Here is a 22,306-nt window from a genome sequence, read left to right as displayed (position 1 = left end):
AATCTGTCTGCAATGTGGGAGACCTGGGTTCAATCCCTGGGTGGAGAAGATCCCCTGGAGGAGGGCATGGCAACCCATGCCATGGACATTCTTCTTGTCTGAAGAATCCCGTGGACAGAGGAGCCTAGTGAACTACAATCCATGGGATTGCAAAGAGTCAGACACGACTAAAGTGACTTAGCATGTATGTACATGGTGCTTGTAAGTGTTTTTTACATAGCAAATATTTAACAAATTCTAGCCCTTTATGGCCGTTATCAATTTCCTCATCTGTAAAACCAGGGTATATCAGTGTCACTGCCCATCATCACCCTAGCCCTGTGCCTGGTGCTGAGTGAACAGACATGGTACAGGGCAGTGTAGGGCAGCAGGTCATCTATTATTGTTAGTCTAGGTGGTGTGTTCGGTAAGAGGGAGGTCTGTGCTTGAAGATTTCAGCGTAAATCAGCTCCCTATCCTGGGCGTTTCTGCATAGGTGTTGTGTTCCACTACCGAGCAGCCCTGGATCGCTACTCTCTAACTTTTGCTGAGGCTCAGGAGGCCTGTCGTCTCAACTCAGCCACCATTGCAGCCCCGCGGCACCTGCAGGCTGCCTTTGAGGACGGCTTTGACAACTGCGATGCCGGGTGGCTTTCTGACCGCACTGTTCGGTGAGTGGGTACACAGCGTAGGGAGACGGAGAGCTAGCCCCTGGAGAAAGAGGTTCCTTGGGAGCCCCCGGAGCACAAATCTGAGAGAGGCCCCCACTTTGTCTTGTCAGGTATCCTATCACCCAGTCCCGTCCTGGTTGCTATGGTGACCGTAGCAGCCTTCCGGGGGTGAGGAACTATGGGAGGCGAGACCCACGGGAACTCTACGATGTGTATTGCTTTGCCCGTGAGCTGGGGGGTAAGTCTGGGGCTGGTAGAACGCCCCCTTCTCTGAGCCCCTTTATCCTTCCTAACCCCCCATCCTTACCTAAGTCCTTGCCTAGCTCTCCTAAGTTTTATCCCTCTCTAAACCCACAGCCAAGACCTGGACCCGCCGGTTTTTCCTCCACTCCCTGAGCCCCTCTCCTTTGTGCCCCTTCCCTTTCTCTGAATCTCTCCCCCTTCCTGCCCCCTTCTCCCTCTTCCTACTTCCTTCCTCCTCACACCTTCCCCAAGCCCCTTCCTCTCTCTGAAGCCCAACTCGTTCAGGCGCCTCAGTTACCTCATTTGTAAAAAGAAAGTGAAGCCCCCTCTTAGCACTGCATGAGAGGCAATGGCAGTGATGCTCTGGCGACGGGGGCGCGCAGCTGCGGCTGCCTCCATCTCGTTTAGCCAGAACCCAAATCCGGCCAGATCAGGGCTATTTGAGATGGGACCCCCTTCCCGGGCTCCGGGGGAGGGTCCGTGGGACACCTCTGACCTTCTCCCGCGCCTTTCCGCAGGCGAGGTCTTCTACGTAGGCCTGGCCCGCCGCCTGACACTGGCCGGCGCACGTGCCCAGTGCCGACGCCAGGGCGCCGTGCTGGCCTCGGTAGGACAGCTGCACCTGGCCTGGCATGAGGGCCTGGACCAGTGCGACCCGGGCTGGCTGGCCGACGGCAGCGTGCGCTACCCGATCCAGACGCCGCGTCGGCGCTGCGGTGGCCCAGCCCCTGGCGTGCGCACCGTATACCGCTTTGCCAACCGCACTGGCTTCCCGGCACCTGGAGAGCGCTTCGATGCCTACTGCTTCAGAGGTATGTGTGAAGCCTCGCCCCTGGAGGGTGGGTCTCCTGGTGACCACGCCCCAAGGGCGTGCGCTTTGCTAAACGGCCACGCCCCTGGAAGTTTGGGTTTCTAGTGGAGGCGGAGGTCAGGTAGGGCAGAAACAGGTTGAAAACTTACTCTGCGGTGAGCCACGCCCCCAGGGAAGGGTGACACCCCCGAGACAAGCTTTCCATAGGAGCCCCGCCCCTCCTTAGGACAAGCCCGAGGCAAGCCAAGCTCTGCGGGGAAGTCCTGTTGAGTGTGTGGTCTAGGTCTTCCAAGGTGGAGCTAGTGGTAAAGAACCCGCCTGCCAATGCAGGAGACGCAAAAGATGCGGGTTTGATCTTTGGATTGGGAAGAGCCCCTGGAGAAGGATATGGAAACCCACTCCAGTATTCTTGCCTGGAGAATCTCATGGACAGAGGAGCGTGGGTCGCAAAGAGTCGGACACGACTGAAGCGACTTAGCACGTATGTCTCCTGAGATCTCTAAGAGATGATCTCAGACCTCTGGATGGAAAGCTTCTTGCCTGGAACCTTGCACAGGAGCACCCGCTGGGAAGGGATTAAGGCCTCGGCTAGCCACGCCCCATAAGCAAGGCCACGGCCCCAGGGACAGGACCAGGGGATGACCCTCGCCCTTGGGTTGGTTCCATACCCTCAGAAGCTGCCAACCTCAAATCCAAAGGAGCTGAGTCTTATGTGAAAGGGCAGGAGTTGGGAGGAATTTCTTCGTAGGGAGGCCATGCCCATTAGGCGCTTTCTCTCCCTGGGGAGGAGCCATGCCCAGGTCTGACCTGCCCCCCTGGGAGTTGGCACTGCCTGAGCTTCACCCACCGGCCAAGGTGTCTCTTGACCCTTTATTGCGACCAGTTGACTCTGACTTTGACAGTGGACCTGTCTGAACAATGGGGACGAAAACTTTGCACCTCCATCTCTCAGTCAGGGGGATCCCAGAAATAACCCAGAGAGTCAGAGGGGCACAGAGAGACAGAAATACGTAGAAGATCTGTGCTACAGCATGCTGGAATGTGGATAGACTTCAGGCAGGACTTCCCAGCTAGGCCCTGGGCCTAGCACAACCTCTTCTGCTTTCTCCCACAGCTCATCACCCCACATCCCAACATGGAGACCCAGAGACCCCCTCATCTGGAGATGAGGGGGAGATTCTGTCGGCAGAAGGGCCCCCCGCTGGAGAATTGGAGCCCAGTCTGCAGGAAGAGGAGGAGGTAGTCACCCCGGACATCCAGGAGCCTCTGGTGTCTAGTGGGGAAGAAGAGTCTCTGATCTTGGCAGAGAAGCAGGAATCTCAAGCGACCCCCAGCCGTGCCCCTGGGGTCCCCACATTGGCCTCAAGTCCTGCCCTGGAGGCTGAGGAGGTGTGGCTGAGCACAGTGGCCCCCAGCCACAGCAGCGTGGAGGCAGGCACTGTGGTGGGCACGCACACAGACACAGCCCCAGCAAGCACCACGCCCAGGAAGAGGGAGCGCTTTAAAGGGCTGAACGGGCGCCACTTCCAGCAACAGGAGCCCCAGCAAGGGCTGAAGGGGGCACTCGAGGCCAGCATCCAGCCCCCCACACCAGAGGCTGCTGAGAATTATGTGGAGCCTCCCATGACCACTGGAACCACAGACGCCTTGGGGAGCGGCCAGAGCCAAAGCCCCTGGGCTGTGCTGACAAATGAGGTGGAAATGCCCAGAGCTGGTGAGTGGGGTCCCTGGGGGAGATGGGACCTGCCTGGGGACCTAAGGGAGGCAGGGGAGGAGGCTCCGAATCACAGCTGGGTCCCCTGGCCTCCCCAAGCCTCTGAAGACCCCTCTTCCTCAGGCCTGGAGCCAAGGAGACCATCAGAAGAAGGAGCTGCTGAGAGATAATTATAATAACTGTTGATATTTTTTCAGGTTCCCTTGGTGGCAGGAGCCCCCAAGAGCCCTGGCTGTGGCCCCCAACCGTGGTCCCACCCATCATCCCAGACCCCAGCAGAGCCCTTGGCCTGGAACTAGGAGAAGCCAAGCGCTTTAGTATGAGACCAGTCACTTCCGACCTGCCCTGGTCCCCCTCAGAGACCACTCCCAACCCTTCCAGTGGCCCCAGCCCTACCCCCTGGGAGGCTTCTCCTGTGGCCATTTCTCCAGACCTCCCTGTCATGGCCATGCTTCGCGCCCCCAAACTGTGGCTCCTATCACAGGAGCCTCCTACATCCCTCCCCACTGAGGCCAGTGGAGTCAAGGGGCATAGTGAGGCCATGGCCACTGCCCTGCCCTCCCCTGCCTCAGAAATCGAAGCCAGCCCACAGGATCCCATCCATCTGGAAGTGTACTCCCCGCCCTCCTCCTCGGGCCTGGCAGGACAAGATGGAGAGTCCACATCCCTGTCACTCAGCAGCCACAGAGGAGGAAGTCCTCCGGCCCCTTCACAGGCAGCCACAGACACACAAGCTGGAGCCAGTCCCAACTCCCCTGGAGCAGACTTTGGAAACACTAGAGGGGCCAGCCCTACTGAGCTCAGCAAAGCTGAGCACCCCGGATCCAGCCCACAGGCCTCTGTGGACTGGAATGTGGTGGCAGATATCACTATTTCTGAGCCTGCCACTGAGCCCATGGGAGCCAGAGGCGTCTCGGAGTCTGAGTCTGGGGTCTTCAACACAGCAGAGAGTCCTACTTCCAGCTTGCAGGCCTCCATGGACAAGACGCAGGAAATATGGGCCTCGCTGCACAGGGAAGGGCTGGACCCCCACTCCCCATCTGCACCCTTGGGGGTCCCTGAAGTCCCCTTGATGCCCAAGTTCACCCCACGTTTGGGGCCTTGGGCTGCTACAGATGGAGGAGTCACAGTGGATCCTATGGCTTCCACAGTCACACTGGACACCAGCGATGCTGGTGGGCATTGGGAACCTGGATCCCACATGGTTGAGGGAGCAGAAAGCCCCACCTTGAGCCCTCAAATGGCTGTGGACACAAGTGTGGTGACATCCGTCACGTCCTTGGACCTGGGGGACAAGGTCGGGGTCCTGGCCGTGTTCACAGTGGCCTCCTCAAGCTCCCAGCCCCACCCAGAGCCAGAGAGCCAGCTGGTGACCCAGGGAACCCTGGGAGCCTTGGAGCCTCCACAGGAGGGCAGCCACTCAGGGGACCCCATTCTTCCTCCTTGGACACCGACAGCAGCCAACAAGGATGAGCCCATTTCAGTTTCCTCGGGGGAGCCTACAGTGCCTTGGGACTCCCCCAGCACCCTGCTGCCTGCCTCTCTGGGCCCAGAGGAATTTGAGCTGGAGGTCCTGATGGGGAGCCCCAGTGTGGAGAGCTTCTGGGAGGAGGCAGCAAGTGGAGAGGAGCCTGCCCTGCCAGGGACTCCTGCAAATGGGAGTGCAGAGGAGGGTGAGTTCGAAGCTCGTGGTCTCATCCAGGCCACCGTGTTGGTGCTCAGGGACCTGGGGCTGGGAGGAAGCATTGTCCTTGGTGCCTGGGAAGGTTTCTAGCAGGGGATGATGTTCAAGATGGGGGCTCATCAGACAGAGCTGAATTCCAGAAAGGGTGTTCCTGGCAGAGGCACCAGCCTGGGTAAAGGGCACGAGGTGAAGTTGTGTATGATGTGTTTTGCACACCGTGAGTGGTGAGGCGATGATGAGCAGTCGGGCGGAGTTTGGTTTGGGGAATGAGTACCATCAGCAGATCATGCTCGTGTCCTCTCTGAGCTGACACAGACCCCTCCCTGGGGGGGCAGGGCGGAAGGAGGAGGCTTGGCAGGGAGGTCTTCCTGGACAAGAGTTGAACTGCAGCTGGAATTCAGTGGTGCACATCTTGAGGGACCTCTTGCCATGGGGAAGTGTGCGTGCAGGGAAGGGGCGGGAGTGGTGGGCATCACCCCCATTTCGCAGATAGCAAACTGAAGCTCAGGGAGATATGTCACTACCAGCCAGTCAGTGATCAAACATGTGCCTTAGTTGCTCTGTGCCCAGCGGAGTCCAAAGAGAGCCACCACCCTGTTCTCCTGAAGTCAGGTCTGCCCATAACTCAGCCTGCAAATTCCAGCCCTTTAGTTTATAGGTCCTGTCATATTGAGCTATTTTGGCTTTTTTTTTTTTTTTTTTTGGTCAAGTGAGCTTTAAAAAAAAAGAAGAAGCTAATTAAAAGGCACTTTTTCTGAGTTGCAAAACACTCTTATTAACACAATTGGTTTTACACTTGCTCCTTTTTTTGAAGGCAAAGTGTCACGGCGATGGAAGCGGCAGATGCAGGGTTTCATCGCCTACCCTGTCATCTCTGGGCTGTGTCTGGGGCCCCATCTTCTTTTCTTAGATGCCCAGGAGGCAGGCAGGCCCTGGGCAGGGGCACTTGCATTGGTAAAGGCTGATGATTATCTGTGATTGCCTTTGTGTTTGGATTACTTTGAGCACTTTACCGGAATCATCTTGGTTAATCTTTTTATTAAAAAAATTTTTTTTAAGATTTTTTATCTTTTGGCCACTCTGCACAGCATGGTGGATTTTAGTTAGCTGACCAGGGATTGAACCCATGCCCACCCCCACACCTCCGCCACCATTGGCAGTACAGGGTCTTAACCACTGGACCATCTGGGAAATCCCTAGCTAATCCTTTTAATGTCTTTAGGGAGCAAGTTCTACTATGATTCTCCCTTTATAGATGGGGAAACTAAGGCACAGGGAAGTCAAGTGACTTGTGCAGAGTCTTGCAATTGGGGAATGTCAAGGATAAAGTCTGAATCCGGGCTGTCTGACAACAATCTTTGTCTCAATTTAAGGGCGTTTTGTTTTACGCCAATGAAATAAGGGTAAGCTCATCCTGGGAGGGGGGCAGAGAAGAGACTGGTTGTGGAGGATGGGTACGGGAAGGGGGCTCAGTGCCAGAGGAGCTAGAGGAGGAATGGTCAGAAGGTTAGGAGGGAGACCACATAGTGTGCTGCTAAGGAAAGAGCACTGAGAGGAGCCCCCAGGGCCGTGGCTGGATCTGGGCTGGCCTTGGTCGGTTTTTTGGCTCCAGACTCTACCCACTGGCAGCCGGGGTGGAGGGAGGCAGCCAGTGCTGGGGGAGACCCAGGCGCCTACTCACCTGCTGCTTGCAGCAGAAATGCTAATGAGGCCGAAAATAAATGCAGCACCAGCAAGCGACTGAGTCACCGCCAGCCCGTGGGCAGGTGTCAGCGGCACGGGGCACCTGCTGCAACTTACGCGTCCCGGGGCCTGGCTGCCCCACGTGTGTGCACACACGTGCCCGGGTGGCGCCAGGCACAGACATAGCCACAGGCCTCCCTGGCCATCCGCGAGGGGCACAAGCTACCACCCCAGGGACAGCCTTCTGTCATTGCAGGAGGGCCAGCACCTACCTTTATTCAGTTAGCAAGCAACTACTGAGTGCTGGCTGTATTCCAGGCATGAGGGTGAGATCAAGACAGCTCTGGAAGCTGACATTCTAGAGCAATACTCTAGAACTTTCCTAGTGATGGAAATGTTCTCAAGCTACACGGTCTAGTACGATAGCAGCCGGCCACTTGGGTCTTCTTTGTAGCACACAGCATCTTCGTTGTGGCACGCTGGCTTTTCATCCTGACACTCAGGCTTCGCTCCAGTTGTGGCAGAAGGGCTCCAGAGTGTGTGGGCTCAGTAGTTGTGGAATGCAGCCTTAGTCGCCCGGCACTATGTGGTATCTTAATTCCCTGACCAGGGATTGAATCTGCGACCACTGTACTGGAAGGTGGATTCTTATAACCAGTGGACCACCAGGGAAGTCCCAGAATTACAGTTTAATTTTTATTCCATTTTACTGAAATAGCTAGGTGTGACTGCCATGTGGACCATCACCTCACTTGCGGGAAGCATGGATAAGAAATGATGATCTTAATAAATTATATTGGAGGTTAGAGAGTAAGAAAGACAAAAGAGAAAAATAAAGCAAGAGATGAAGGATGCCAGTGGGCAGCTTTGGTTTTGGAAGGGGGTTAGGATGAAATCTGAGCGAGCCTGAAGGAGGTTGAGGAAGGAGCCATACAGAGATCTGGGGGGATGAGCAGTTCAGGCAGAGGAAACAGCTTGTTCAAATGCCCTGAGGTTGGACTGTGATTGGTCCAGTGAAGGAAAGCTGAGCAAGAGAAGGAGGGAGACGAGAATCAGGCAGGGAGATACTGGGGAAGGCTGTACGGGGCCCTGGGGGCTGAGGTAAGGATTTTGACTTTTCCTATGAGGGCAGTCAGGAGCCATGGAGGATTCTAGGCAGGGGAGGGACGTGATCTGACTCAGGTTTACATGGGCTTCCTCTGGCAGCCGTGGGGGGAACACCCTGCGAAGGGTGAAGGTAGAGGCCAAAAGGCCAGGGAGGAGGTGCCTGCTCGTTACTGTCTCAGTTTCTTTTGGGGCCCCGGACAAAGACAAAGCAGGAACACATTCTGGGTGATAGGGGCTGGAGAGAGGGCTTTAAACTGGGCCTTCAGAACCCCGAAGGCCAGTTTTGGCTCTTGTACTGTCCTGCTGTGTAGGCCCTGGGTCTCTGGGTCTTCTCTGAGTCTCAGTTCTAGCATCTTGCAGTGGAAGGGCTGCCACTGCCCTGACAAGAGATGGGCATCATCTGGGGTGCCTGGGGGTTCTTGCTGTGCCCCTCCAAGGCTCCAGGATAGAGCCCACCCACCAAGGCATCTGGGCCCCTGAGATGAGGAGGGGAGACCCTCCTGCCTCCAGAGAAACACCACTGAAGGGATGAGAGAGGGGGAGAGGGCTTCACATTCACTCCCCCTGTCCATGGTAAGCGATGGACAAGAGGCCTCAAGAGGCCCCAGGCTAATATACACAGAGCCAGACATGGCATTATGGTCAGGAATGGGAGAAGGATGAGCTCTTTTTATTGTTGTTTTGTAAATGAGGCAACAGAAATTCACAGAATTTGCCCTAGTGAGTGGCAGAGGCAAGAATTGAACCAGACTCTCTGACTGCACACCCTATGCACAGCAACTGCTATAATTCACCTCTTCTCCACATTGTAACCACGGAGGTTACATCAAAAGAGGCTGAGCCACAAGAATGAAGGAGCTGATGGTTCCCACTGGTCCCGGTGCTGTTCATTCCCCATCTAGAATCTATGTCTACTTTCCCCTTGAAGTACAAGAAGCGCAATGAAAATAGAGTATGTCTAGAAGAGGGGGATAAGTCAAGGAGACCACTTAGACCATGTTCTAGAAGACTTTGTAAGAGAAGCTGAAGGAATCCCATTCTTGAAAGAAAAAAAAAAAAAAAAAAAAAAAAAAAAAAAAAAAAAACCTTGGCTTCTTTTAAATTTATTTTTTTTATTTTTTGGCCCCATCACACAGCATGTGGAATCTTAGTTCCCCAACCAGGGACTGAACCCATGCCCCCTGCACTGGAAGCGTGGAGTCTTAACCAGGAATCCCATTCTAGATCAGTCCAAGGAAGGACTTTGCCATAGGCAGCACAGCCAACAGATGCTTTGTAAAGAGTACTTTTTGGAAACAGATTCCTGGAAAGTGTAGGCTCATTACAGGGTCACGCAAGAGGAAGTTAGCAGTCACTTACTGGGAAGGTATAGAGGGGACTGCACGGAGAGGGACTGAATGAGAGGGCCTTTTGAGGTCTGAGTTCTGGATTCTGTGAGAGGCCAGCCTGATGGTCTGACTCCTTCCGACACTGCCTTTCCCTCCTGCAGGCCCCTTGGATCCCTGTGAGAACAACCCTTGCCTGCACGGGGGCACCTGTAGAGCCAATGGCACCATGTACGGCTGCAGCTGTGACCAGGGGTTCGCTGGAGAGAACTGTGAGATCGGTGAGTATTGTGGAATCAGGATCTAAACACTGATGTCCCAGCAGACATCTCCATGAGGGATCAGGGGATCACAAGTGGCTGGCTTCCAATGCTCCTTTCCCCTCCCTCACTCCTTGGGTCCAGTAAACCAGCCCCCATCGCCAAACATCTGAGCTCTCATTCTGGGGGCTGAGGCTCTGGGGTGCTGCCTCCCATTACTACCAGGCAGGGGTGGGGGAGGGGAAGACAAAGGGATGGTAAGGTTCAGACTCCTACCCCCGAAGGGCCCCTGGGGATCTCCTACCCTCTTCTGGATGGGCAGGGGTGATAGGCACCACCACCAGAACTGTTGCATGCCAGCCCCAAAGCCCCACCCAAGAAATACACCAAATTATGAAATTATAAAAATAATTACAAGTGACATAATTTCTTGAGCTCTTCCATTGACCCTCTACTCACAGCCACCACTGAGGTATTATTATCATCACTTTGCAAAAAAAAAAAGAAACTGAGTCTCAGAGAGGGCCAGTGACTTGCCTGGCATCTAAGTGCCTCGGGCACTGAGTACACAGGGGTTGGTATAGGTGTCAGTGGATAGCTCCCTATGGCCGCAAACAGCTTTGTGACTGTGCAAACCCTTGTAAATGCTCTGGAACTGTTTCCTAGGTTCCATATTTTGAAGACCCTTCAGCTTCAATATTCTATGGGTCTTTTGCCAGACCCACCTTCACTGTTTTGGAACCAGGGGAGACGTTCTGCACACTCTGGCCTTTAGCTGGTCTCGTGGCATCTGCTCTCACTGATGCAAATTCATGTCAGTTGAGGTTCCACTCCCTTGACTGCCAGAGTCAGTGGGTCATCAGTGCCGACCACTGCTGATGTCCTCGGGTCTGGGGAAGATGGGAGGGTCACGACTGCATCTTCTGCCTGCTTTCCTTGGGGACTGGGAGCCAAGGGGAGAATGACCTCTGACTCAGCCCCACCTTCCCCTCCAGATATTGACGATTGCATCTCCAGCCCCTGTGAGAACGGTGGCACCTGCATCGACGAGGTCAACGCCTTCATCTGCCTTTGCCTCCCCAGCTATGGGGGAAGCCTCTGCGAGAAAGGTGAGTCTCTGCCAAGACCCCAGAAATAGTACAGGAGCAGGGTCGGGTGCTGGGCCACAGGCTTCCCACACATGGAGCTCCAGGTCTCTGCCTCTGGTCCCATTGCCATGATTCAGACAGGAAGCAAATCTTTTCTTCAGATAGTCACATAACATAGAATTAACCTTTCCAGAGTGTATGATTCAGTGGCATTCAGTAAATCACGATGTTGTGCAACCACCACCTCTAGCTAGTTCCAGGACGTTTTCATTATCCCCAAAGGAAATCCTGTTCCCATGAGCAGTCACTCCCCCTTCCTCCTCTCCAGCCCCTGGAAACCAGTAATCTACTTTCTGTCCCTATGGATTTGCCTATTTCATGCGTTTACATACAAAGGCGGTTATTTTGCTACGTGTCCCTTTTTTTATCTGACTTCTTCCTCTTAGCATGATGTTTTCAGGGTTCAGCCACACTGCAGCACATGTCATCTCTTCTTTCCTTTTTATGGGTGAATCATATTCCATTGGACGGGTCACGTGCTGTTTATCCACTCACCAATCGATGGACATTTGGGCTGTTTTCCCCTTTGTGGCTAATGTGAATCGTGCTGCTATGAATGTTCACATACAAGTGTGTTTCAACACCTGTTTTCCATTCTTTTCTTCCCCTCCATTCCTTCTGGTGTACCCAGGAGTAGAATGGCTGGGTTATATGCTAATTCTGTGTTTAACTTTTTGAGGAGCTGCCGGACTGTTTTCCAAAGGGGCTGTGCCATTACATTCGCACAAGCAATGCACAAGGGTTCCAAATGCCCCACATCCTTGTCAACACTTATTATTTTTGTAATTATTTTCTGGTTAACGTTTCCTAATGATCATGATGTTGAGCATCTTTCCATGGGCTTGTTGGCCATATCTTTGGGGGAGAAATGTCTATTTTGTTGGCCATTTGTATATCTTTGGGGGAGAAATGTCTATTGGAGCTTTTTCCCAGGAGGGAAATTTTAGGCCTTCCTGAAACCGTTTCCTGAGTTCCCAGGATGTGACCAGATCACAGGAGACATCAGAGTTGGGACGAGAGGGGATGGGTGTAATGATCTTCCAGTTGAATCTCGACTTTTCAAAGAGAAAAGATGTGACTAGGGGAGGAGGGAGGTGCCAGGGTGATGGGGTAGAGCGGGGGTGGGGTGGGGATGACCCAAGGCAAGGGGTGGTTTAGCCCCACAGTGACCTCGGATTGGGCCCCCTCTCTGGTGGGCTTGCAGCACTCACAGTTGGCAAGGCAGACCTCAGCTGATGCCAGCCCCCTTCATGCTCTCTTTCCACCCCCCAGATACAGAGGGCTGTGACCACGGCTGGCACAAGTTTCAGGGCCACTGCTACCGTTACTTTGCCCACCGGCGGGCATGGGAGGACGCCGAGAGGGACTGCCGCCGCCGAGCCGGCCACCTAACCAGCATCCACTCATCAGAAGAACACAACTTCATTAACAGTAGGGACTCTGGGGTGGGCAGTGGTGGCCTTTACAGTCCCTTTGTCAGGGGATCCCACCAGGGTTCCGAAGACGCCACCTTTCTGAAGCCGTGTTCATTAATGCAAGCCCTGAAAGTGGAAGTGTTAGTCGCTCAGTCGTATCTGACTCTTTGCAACCCCTTGGACTGTAGCCCGCCAGGCTCCTCTGTCCATGGGGATTCTCCAGGCAAGAATACCGGAGTGGGTTGCCATGCCCTCCTCCAGAGAATCCTCCCAACCCAGGTCTTCCACATCGCAGGCAGATTCTTTACCAACTGAGCCACCAGGGAAGTCAATGCAAGCCCTGACCAATAATTAACTCAACTGTTTATTCACTTGTCAGTTCATTTATCCATTCACTTTATTCATTCATTCACCAACTGTTTACTGAGCACCTGTTATGGTCCAGGCATCATTCCAGGCACAGAGAAACACTTTGTCCTGTCCTGAAGGAGTGAGGTTCTTACAGAGGATATAGGCAAACAGGTAAACATCTAATTAAATGTTTGAGCTTCCCAGCTGGTGCTAGTGGTTAAGAACCCACCTGCCAAAGCAGAAGACTTTCGATCCCTGGGTTGGGAAGATCCCTTGGAGGAGGGCATGGCAACCCACTCCAGTATTCTTGCCCGGAGAATCCCATTGACAGAGGAGTCTGGCGGGCTACAGTACATAAAGTTGCAAAGAGTCAGACATGACTGAAGCGACTTAGCCTCCCCCCACACACACACATCCTATAATTTAACTGGTCTTAAGTGCACTGATGAAAATTAAAACAGGGCCAGGGGTCAGAGGGTGATGGAGAAATATCTGTGATGCGGGGGATGAAATGAGGGAGAATGAGAGACTAAGAGAAAGAGGCATATCCCATAAATTAAATCCAGCACTTGCCGATTTCCTCATTACCCCTTCTGCCCTTTTTCATCCACTTATTTATTCACATCTTCCCCATCCCATCCCCTGTTAATTCTTTCATTTGTTCATTCCCTGGTTCACAGGTTTTTCCCTCTCTGTGTAATCACACACACACACACACACACACACACACACACACATCCAGCTGCTTTCTCCTTGGACTCCCCCGCCTGCCTCTGCAGCCCTCCCGACGGGTCTCCTAGCTCCTGCTCTCTCATTTCTCCTGAGACCTGACTTGTCTTTGTTGTTTCCTCCGGCCTTTGGTTTAAGTCACAAGGTGTGGCAAGGCCAGGAGCCTAATCGCAGTCCTTTCTGTGCCCCAGCGCCGCTCCCCAGTCTCCCTGCCCCCAGCCAGTAACTTAGGCTGGCGGAGGCGTGGCTCCCCAGCCCTCATGACCCCCACCCCACAGGTTTTGGGCGTGAAAACACATGGATCGGCTTGAACGACAGGATCGTGGAAAGGGATTTCCAGTGGACGGACAACACAGGGCTGGTGAGTGGGGGAGCCTGGGGGCCTGGGTCCCGGCAGTCAGACTGTTGACTCTGACCCTGCCTGAAATGGAGAGATCTGGGTGAAGTGCCGTGGTCAGACCCTCTGGCTTCACTTTGCTACCTTGCGCAAAATTACCACCACAAGTGGCCATCAAAACTCCTCCGTGGGGAACTCCCCTGGCTGTCCAGTAGTTAGGACTCCTCACTTTCACTGCCAAAGGCCTAGATTCAATCCTTGAATGAGGAAGTAAGATCCCTCAAGCCTCTCGGTGCAGCAAACAAACAAATTGGAGAGAAAAAAAAAAAAGCAGTGACTCTGAAATGTTGGAGCTGGTAAAGGAACTTCAGTGAAATCCCACATCACACCTGACTTCCTAGCCCTGTGAACAGCCTGGTCACCCAGTGGCTGAGGCTGCAAACCTTGGGCTCCGCATGACAGCCCCATCTTGCTCACTCTGCCTGGTCCACCAGACATGACTTCTCAAGTGTTCCCACTTGCCTTCTCCTCCCTGCCTGTGCAGCCTCTCTTAGCACTCTCTTGGACGCCTGCACCAGTTCCCCCCAACTACCACCACTCCTGTCCCTTTATCTGGCAGCTAAAAAATTTGTGGTGAGATTCACGTACCATAAAATGAATCATTTTAAAGTGTGTAATTCAGTGACTTTAGAACTTTCACAATATTGTGCCAAAACCATGTTGATCTAGTTCCGGAATATTTTCAGCACCCCAAAAGGTAACCCCGTACATAGGGGCCTTTCATTTTTTCTCTTATTTATTAATTCTTTTGGCCACACCATACGGCTCATGGGATCTTAGTTCCCCAACCAGGGATTGAACTCAAGCCCTCGGCAGCAAAAGTGCTGAGTCCTAACTACTAAACCACCAGGGAATTCCCTATAGGGGCCTTTTAAAGATCATATATCAGATCAGGATTATCTGTGCTTCAAGCCCTCTTAAGAGAAAAATAAATCTACCTCTTCCTGCTGAGAAAACATTCTGGCACTTCCTCAAAATTTAAACCTAGAATTATCACATGACCCTGTAATTCTGCTCCTAGGTAGATACCCCCAAAAAAGTGAAAGCAGGGACTCAAACAGATACAAGTACAGCCATGTTCACAGCAACGCTGATCATAGTAGCCGAGAGGTGGAAACGACCCAGATGGCCATCCATGATGAGCGGATGAAGAGGATGTGATCCATCCGCGTAACGAGTACAATTTGGTCATTAAAAATTAGTTAAAAAGTAGTGATAGCATTGTATGAAAGGAGAGAAGGTCAGTACTTCTCTTGACAAGGATGGAAGAGGCCCTTGTCAAGGGCCTCTAAGTTCGTGGCATCTAACCACTGTTTTTTTGTATATTAACCCATGTATGTGGAATCTACAAAAACGGTATGATCTTACTTGTAAAGCAGAAATAGAGACACAGACGTAGAGAACAAACATGGATCCTAAGGGGGAAGGAGGGGTGGGATGAATTAGTAGACTGACATATATATACTTTTGTTGCTGTTGTTCAGTCGCTAAGTCGTATCTGACTTTTTGCTACCCATGGACTGCAGCATGTCAGGCTCCTCTGCCCTCTGCTATATCCTGGAGTTTGCTCAAATTCATGTCCATTGAGTGGGTGATGCTATTTAACAGTTTCCTCCTTTGCCTCCCTCTTCTCTTTTCACCTTCAATCTTTCCCAGCATCAAGGTCTTTTCCAGTGAGTGGGCTCTTCGCATCAGGTGGCCAAAGCTTCAGCTTCAGCATCAGTCCTTCCAGTGAATATTCAGGGTTGATTTCCTTTAGGATTAGCTGGTTTGATCTCCTTGCAGTCCAAGGGACTCTCAAGAATCTTCTCCAACACCACAGTTCAAAAGCATCAATTCTTCGGCGCTCAGCCTTCTTTATGGTCCAACTCTCACATCTGTACATGACTGCTGGAAAAACCATAGTTCTCACTATATGGACCTTTGTTGTCAAAGTGACATCTCTGCTTTTTAATACCCTGTTTAGTTTTGTCATAGCTTTCCTTCCAAAGAACAAGCATCTTTTAGTTTCATGGCTGTAGTCACTGGCCACTATGATTTTGCAGCCCAAGAAAATAAAATTTGTCACTGCTTCCACTTTTCCCCCTTCTATTTGCTATGAAATGATGGGACTGGTCAAATCTAGTCAACGCTATGGTTTTTCCAGAGGTCATGTATGGATGTGAGAGTTGGACTATAAAGAAAGCTGAGCACCGAAGAATTGATGCTTTTGAACTGTGGTGTTGGAGAAGACTCTTGAGAGTCCCTTGGACTGCAAGGAGATCCAACCAGTCCATTCTGAAGGAGATCAGTCCTGGGTGTTCATTGGAGGGACTGATGTTGAAGCTGAAACTCCAATACTTTGGCCACCTGATGCGGAGAGCTGACTCATTTGAAAAGATCCTGATGCTGGGAAAGATTGAGTGCAGGAGGAGAAGGGGATGACAGAGGATGAGATGGTTGGATGGCGTCACCAACACAATGGATATGGGTTTGGGTGGACTCCGGGAGTTGGTTATGGACAGGGAGGCCTGGCATGCTGCAGTCCATGGGGTCACAAAGAGTCGGACATGACTGAGCGACTGAACTGAACTGAACTGATAGGACTGGATGCCATGATCTTAGATTTTTGAATGTTGAGTTTAAAGCCAGCTTTTTCACTCTCCTCCTTACCCTCATCAAGAGGCTCTTTAGTTCCTCTTCACTTTCTGCCATTAGAGTGGTATCATCTACATATCTGAAGTTGTTGTTATTTCTCCCGGCAATCTTGATTTCAGCTTGTCATTCTTCCAGCCTGGTATTTTGCATGATGTACTCCGCATATCAGTTAAATAAGCAAGGTGACAATATACAGCCCTGTCACACTCCTTTCCTGATTTTGAACAAATTAGTTGTTCCACGCAAGGTTCTAACTGTTGCTTCTTGATCTGCATACAGGTTTCTCAGGAGACGGTAAGGTGGTCTGGTACTCCCATCTCTTTAAGAGTTTTCCACAGTTTGTTGTGATCCACATAGTCGAAGGCTTTAACATAGTCAATGAAGCAGAAGTAGATGTTTTTCTGGAATTCTCTTGCTTTATCTATGATCCAGTGGATGTTGGCAATTCAATCTCTGGTTCCTCTGCCTTTTCTAAACCCAGCTTGTACATCTGGAGGTTCTTGGTTCACATACTGCTGAAGCCTAGCTTGCAGGATTTTGAGCATAACCTTGCTAGCATGTGAAATAAGCGCAATTGTGTGCGGGTTGAAACATTTTTTGGCATTGCCTTTATTTGGGATTGGAATGAAAACTGACCTTTTCCAGTTCTGTGCCCACTGCTGAATTTTCCAAATTTTCTGATATATTGAGAACAGTACTTTCACAGCATCATCTTTTAGGATTTGAAATAGTTCAGCTGAAATTCCATCACCTCTACTAGTTTTGTTCATAGTAATGCTTCCTAAGGCCCACTTGACTTCACACTCCAGGATGCCTGGCTCTAGGTAAGTGACCACACCATCATGGTTATCTGGGTCATTAAGACCTTTCTTGGGTAATTCTTCTGTGTTTTCTTGCCACCTCTTCTTAATCTCTTCTGCTTCTGTTATGTCCTTATCATTTCTACCCTTTATTGTGCCCATCCTTGCATGAAATGTTCCCTATCTCAAATTTTCTTGAAAGGATTTCTAGTCTTTCCCATTCTGTTTATTGTTTTCTTCTATTTCTTTGCACTGATCATTTAAGAAGGCTTTTTTATCTCTCCTTGCTATTCTCTGGAACTCTGCATTCAGTTGGGTATATCTTTCCCCTTCTCCCTGCCTTTCGCTTCTCTTCTTTCCTCAACTATTTGTGAAGCCTCCTATGTCTAAACTAGATAACTGATGAGAACTTCCTGTACTCAGGAACTCTACTGAGTGCTCCGTGGTGACCTAAATGGGAAGGAAATCCAAAAGAGGGGATATGTAGTGGATCCACTTTGTTGTACAGCGGACACTGACACAGCAGTGTAAAGCAACTACACTCCAATTTTTAAAAAAAGACAAAAAAAGAAAAAGCACTGATACATGCCACTGATACATTGTAATGTAGATAAAACTTCAAAACATTATGCTCAGTGAAAAAAGCCAGACATAAAAGGAGTCACATTCCATTTACATGAAATACCTAGAATAGACAAATCCATAGAGACAGAAAGTAGATCAGTGGTTGCCAGGGGGTGGTGGGGAGCGGGGATAGGGAGTGAGGGATTAATGGGTACAGAGTTTCTGTTTGGTGTGATGAAGAAGTTCTGGGAACAGACAGTGGTGATGGTTGTACAACATTGTAAATCCAATTAATGCCAATGAATCGGATGCTTAAAATGGTTAAAATAGAAAAAAAATGGTTAAAATAGTAAATTTTGTATTCTATATTTTTATCACAATTAGAAAAAAATATCCACCTCTTCTCCTCCACCATGGGAACTGGCCCTTGCCCACTTCCTGACCACACTCAAACTGGATCGAGCAGCCCCAGCCCTCCTGACTCTGTTCTGCTCCTCAGACAGGACAAGTTCAGTCCTGCCTCTGGGCTTTTGCACAAGCTATTCCCTCTGCTTAGAACTCTATTCCCTGCCTGCATCAGTCTTATCCTTGAGTCTTCAGCTCTCCTATTGCCTCCTCAGGGAAGCCCTCCTGGACTTCCAGTTTGAAGTCACTTTTTGTTCAACTATTTATATAACAATGTGCGACCCATGTGGAAAACTGTCAGGGAGTGAAACAGAAGGCATGAGGACCGGGGAGGAGGGCACCACAGCCTCCCAAGCTAGAAGAGGGTTGACTCAGACTGCAGTGGCAGCCACCCTCAGGGAAGTTAGACCAGTGCTCATCGTAGAGGTGGGAACCCTGAGTCCCTAAGAATGTGAGTGGTCTGGCCAGGGGACTCCCAGAGTGCTAGTGCCAGAGCCTGGGTCAGGATGCAGGTCCCCTGAGCACCCCCTGCTCCCCATTCTTACAGCAATTTGAGAACTGGCGGGAAAATCAGCCGGACAACTTCTTCGCGGGCGGGGAGGACTGTGTGGTGATGGTTGCACATGAGAGCGGGCGCTGGAACGACGTTCCCTGCAACTACAACCTCCCCTACGTCTGTAAGAAGGGCACAGGTATGCTCCGGCTGCTTCCCACCCCTCTCCCTCTGCTCTCCCTCCTGCCTCTCACTCATCCATTGTTTCGTCTGAGTTCACAAGCGTAGGCGTCACTCCAGCCCTGTTTTCACTCTTCACGAGTGAGAGCACCCATTTTCCCCCACCCCCAACCTCTCCAACTCTGTGTATTCTCACACTTTCTGCTCTTTGTTCATCTAAGTCCTGAAAAAAACAGTATATCATTGTTTTCATAGTTTGCTTATGTTTGAGGATGAGAATAACCAGCTCTTTATATGTTGATAAGCTCTTTGCATGTATTTTTCCTGTGACCTACCAGTTAACCTCCTTTGTGTAATTTTCTATAGGTTCATTGGTCTTATTGATTTGTAAGAGCTCTTTACGTATTAAGTGTGTGTGTGTATATATATATATATATATATATATATATATATATATACATATTCTCATGTCCACCTTTCTGTTACACTTTTTTTCATTCTGGCTTCTGTTTCTTTGCTAGTTTTCATGTCCTTTCTTCACTTCATTTGCTCGGATTATTCTTGCCTCCCATTTCCTTCGTTCACATCATGCATGAGTATTAAAGGGTTAGATGGGTCCAGGAGGTCCCTGGCCCTCAGAGGCTCCTGGTTTGGGTGGAGGAGACAGACATATGCACTTCTAGCCTTTCAAGGTCACAGCTGGGCGAAGGGGGTACCTGTTGAGGGTCCATCTTGACAAGAGTTGGAACCAGTTTGGTGCTAGTCCTGTCTGCTTCTCTAACGGAAGTCCCTTTGTCCCCAGTGCTGTGTGGTCCCCCTCCAGCGGTGGAGAATGCCTCGCCCATTGGTGCCCGCAAGGCCAAGTATAATGTCCACGCCACAGTACGCTACCAGTGTGATGAAGGATTTGCCCAGCACCATGTGGCCATCATCCGGTGCCGGAGCAATGGCAAATGGGACCGGCCCCAGATCGTCTGCACCAAACGTAAGTGGCTTCCCCCAGACATCCCAACCCATGTTTCCAGCTATATATAGTCTCCAGTTAAACATCTCATGACTATACACATTGATCTGACTGGCTGTCTGCCTGATAATACGACCTTGCCGATAATCGAGAACTTACCAGCCTACCTGGTGTTCCCTCCACGTCCCCCTCCTCCAAGGAGGCCTGTTGCATCAGGCTCCCCCACCTCTCACTGGCTTTTGACACGTTTCTGTCCTCCCTTGCTTCCCTGCAGCCAGACGGTCCCATAGGATGCGGCGACACCACCATCACCACCAGCATCACCACCAGCATCGCCACCACAAATCTCGCAAGGAGCGCAGAAAACACAAGAAGCACCCAGCAGAGGACTGGGAAAAGGAAGAAGGGAATTTCTGTTGAAGAACCAGGCATCAGAAAGCACAACCCCCTTCCCACACCTCCCTTGGAGCCTTCACCTGGGGAGACAGAGCCCAGAGAGAAACAAGAGGGTCCGGAAGCCCCTGAACCCCAAACCACATCCCCCCACCATACATTCCCACTTGTAAAAAGTTCCTCTCTCCTCCTTCTTACATACACAAGGTCCTCTTGGCGGGTGCAGCCATGTGTCTGGAAAGCCAGTTCTAGTGAGGCTGAACTCTGGGAGCACCTCCCAGTGGAGGGAAGCACAATTGGCAGAGATCAGTCTTTGCAGTGGTTTAGTCTTTTGCTGGCAAGGCTCACTGCCAGTTGTGAAAATAAGGCTTTGATAAGGGTGCAAGAATGTGTGTTTGGATTTGCACTAAGGAATCGCGTTGACTGCCAGAATTCCAGATTAGCTACCTGTCAGATGTCCCGGGCACAGGCTGAAGCCTTTAGTGAAGGTCACTGGCTTTGGGGGTAGAATATTACATGGAAACACACTGCTTGTACTTGACGACTGCTCTTCCTTCAACTTGGACTTCCGCCCAAGCTTGGTCCTTAGTCTTGGTGGATAAACTGAGTGTGGAATTCCTACGTGCTGAATTCTAGGAATGTTTTTTTGAACAACATCCCGCCATGCTCCTCAGGGTTAGGGGTCAGAATAGTCGGAGAAATTTGTGGACAGGGAAGGACATTTGTGTTGCTGGCTCTCCCAGGTCTAGTCCAGTGCTGAGGTTTGGTGGTTTTCCATGTGTGGTGAATTTCATGCACACCCAAACACACACACACACAGATGAGAGGACAAGCCCAGATTTCCTCCCCCTCCATCTCTCAGGGAGACAAAGAACCTCCTTTGTGGACCAAGGAGGTGCCACGTTTTCTAGCTCAGTGCCCATATCCATCCCTCAAGCAGACCTTGGTAGTGGTCCTGCCCTGGGTCCCATCCCTCCCCTCAGCCCATTCACTGCCTGGCGGACTAGAAATGCTTAACCCTTGAAGTAGTAACATCTACCTATGGTAATGTAGAGAGTTGTGCTGTGTTAAAACTGAAATACACACACACACACATTTTTCTTTTAGGCTTTTAATTTTTCAAGTGGTAAAGGAATCACCTTTCCCTCCTCCCCAGAATCTACAACGTGTAAAACGTTTCCCCCAGCCAGATCTCGGGATCAGCGTCCTGGTCTCTGGCAAAGAAAGATCCATGGCTTTTCCTCCATGTCCTTTGTCCACTCTCAGCCTCTCTAGTTTGGGTAACATCTGTGGATTAGTGTTAAAAACCACAGTGGAGCATGGCCCTGTGCAGGAAAGAAAAATAAGCAAATATACGGTCCACGGAAGGGTTCAGTAGAGGAAGAAGTGGATGGACTGAGCCTATATCCCTCCAGGGAAGTCATAATCATAGATGACAGCTATGGACTAGGTACCAGCTAATGACTTACACACTGCCTCCTTGAATCTCCTCAACAGCCCAGTGACTTAGGAACCATTATTTTCCCCACTTTATACAAGGCAAAACTGAGGCTCAGATAAGCAAAAGGCACTGGCTTGCAAGACGAATAAGGATTTGGCCCTGCCTCTGGCTGCTTCCAAACCCTGCTCTATATTGTGGGGAAAGGAGTTGAAACTTAATTATGCTCAACACACAGGAAGATTTAGGAAAAGATTGAGAAGTCCAAACTAGACCCACACCCTTGACCATGATCTTTAGTCTTCCCTGCTGTAGACATTACCCATTATCTCACCTTACGCTTCTTGTTGAGAAAGCCCAGGAATATAGGTTTGCCTTCTAGCTTTGATAATTCCTCTTGGTTTAAAAAACATAATAACACATCTCAGTCATCCATGTCACAAAAGAATCTCCCTTTGTTTGGAGTGGTGGGGGACTCTAGAGGTGCAACCTTTTTGAGGGGTCTTGGTTTATGCTCCTTGCCCTTGGCCCCTTCAGCCCCTTGCCCTGCCTACACCCCAGCTCCATGGCAGGAGGGGGCTTCGATCTTTTCTAAAGTGGGTGGTTTGTCTTTTGGTCTTTCCCTCTGAGGTGTGCATGTGTCTGTGTGTGCCGCGCGTGTGGCATGCGTGTGAGTGTGTGTGTGCGTGAACAGCTTTGGGTTCCGTCAGTTTTGCTGTCAGCTGCAGTGTTCCGTGGGTCTGTGGTATCTGACACTGTGGACATTAATGTACTTCTTGGACATTTTAATAAAATTTTTTAACAGTTCAACCTGCCTCTTGACACCTTCATTCAGTCATTCAGCAAGGACTTACTGAGCAGCTATTATGAGCCATGTCCTATGTTGGATGTTGGGGAGATAGTGATGAACAGAAC

General features: G+C 50.9%; 1 protein-coding gene and 1 pseudogene across 2 annotated transcripts in view; both read left to right on the top strand.

Moving 5' to 3' along the window:
• NCAN (neurocan) overlaps positions 1-21,295 on the top strand; it is a 29,466-nt gene extending 8,171 nt beyond the window's left edge. For both annotated transcript variants that reach the window (XM_086408175.1, XM_086408174.1), the window contains 12 exons: positions 476-650; positions 761-888; positions 1,412-1,705; positions 2,819-3,418; positions 3,616-5,091; positions 9,382-9,498; positions 10,473-10,586; positions 11,898-12,056; positions 13,399-13,481; positions 18,471-18,615; positions 19,399-19,581; positions 19,835-21,295. In XM_086408175.1, coding sequence (XP_086264301.1) covers positions 476-650; positions 761-888; positions 1,412-1,705; positions 2,819-3,418; positions 3,616-5,091; positions 9,382-9,498; positions 10,473-10,586; positions 11,898-12,056; positions 13,399-13,481; positions 18,471-18,615; positions 19,399-19,581; positions 19,835-19,980 — 3,620 coding nt within the window. In that variant the 3' untranslated portion in view covers positions 19,981-21,295. The remainder of the gene's footprint in view (positions 1-475; positions 651-760; positions 889-1,411; positions 1,706-2,818; positions 3,419-3,615; positions 5,092-9,381; positions 9,499-10,472; positions 10,587-11,897; positions 12,057-13,398; positions 13,482-18,470; positions 18,616-19,398; positions 19,582-19,834) is intronic.
• On the top strand, positions 14,736-14,836 carry LOC147368052 (U6atac minor spliceosomal RNA; annotated as a pseudogene).
• Positions 21,296-22,306: the final 1,011 nt, after the last annotated feature.

Source organism: Bos grunniens, chromosome 7 (assembly GCF_055505025.1).
Source record: "Bos grunniens cultivar Pamir isolate PY7600 chromosome 7, Bosgru_T2T1.0, whole genome shotgun sequence".
In the NCBI taxonomy this organism is placed as follows: Eukaryota; Metazoa; Chordata; class Mammalia; order Artiodactyla; family Bovidae; genus Bos; species Bos grunniens.
This window is presented reverse-complemented; position numbering and strand designations above follow the sequence as displayed.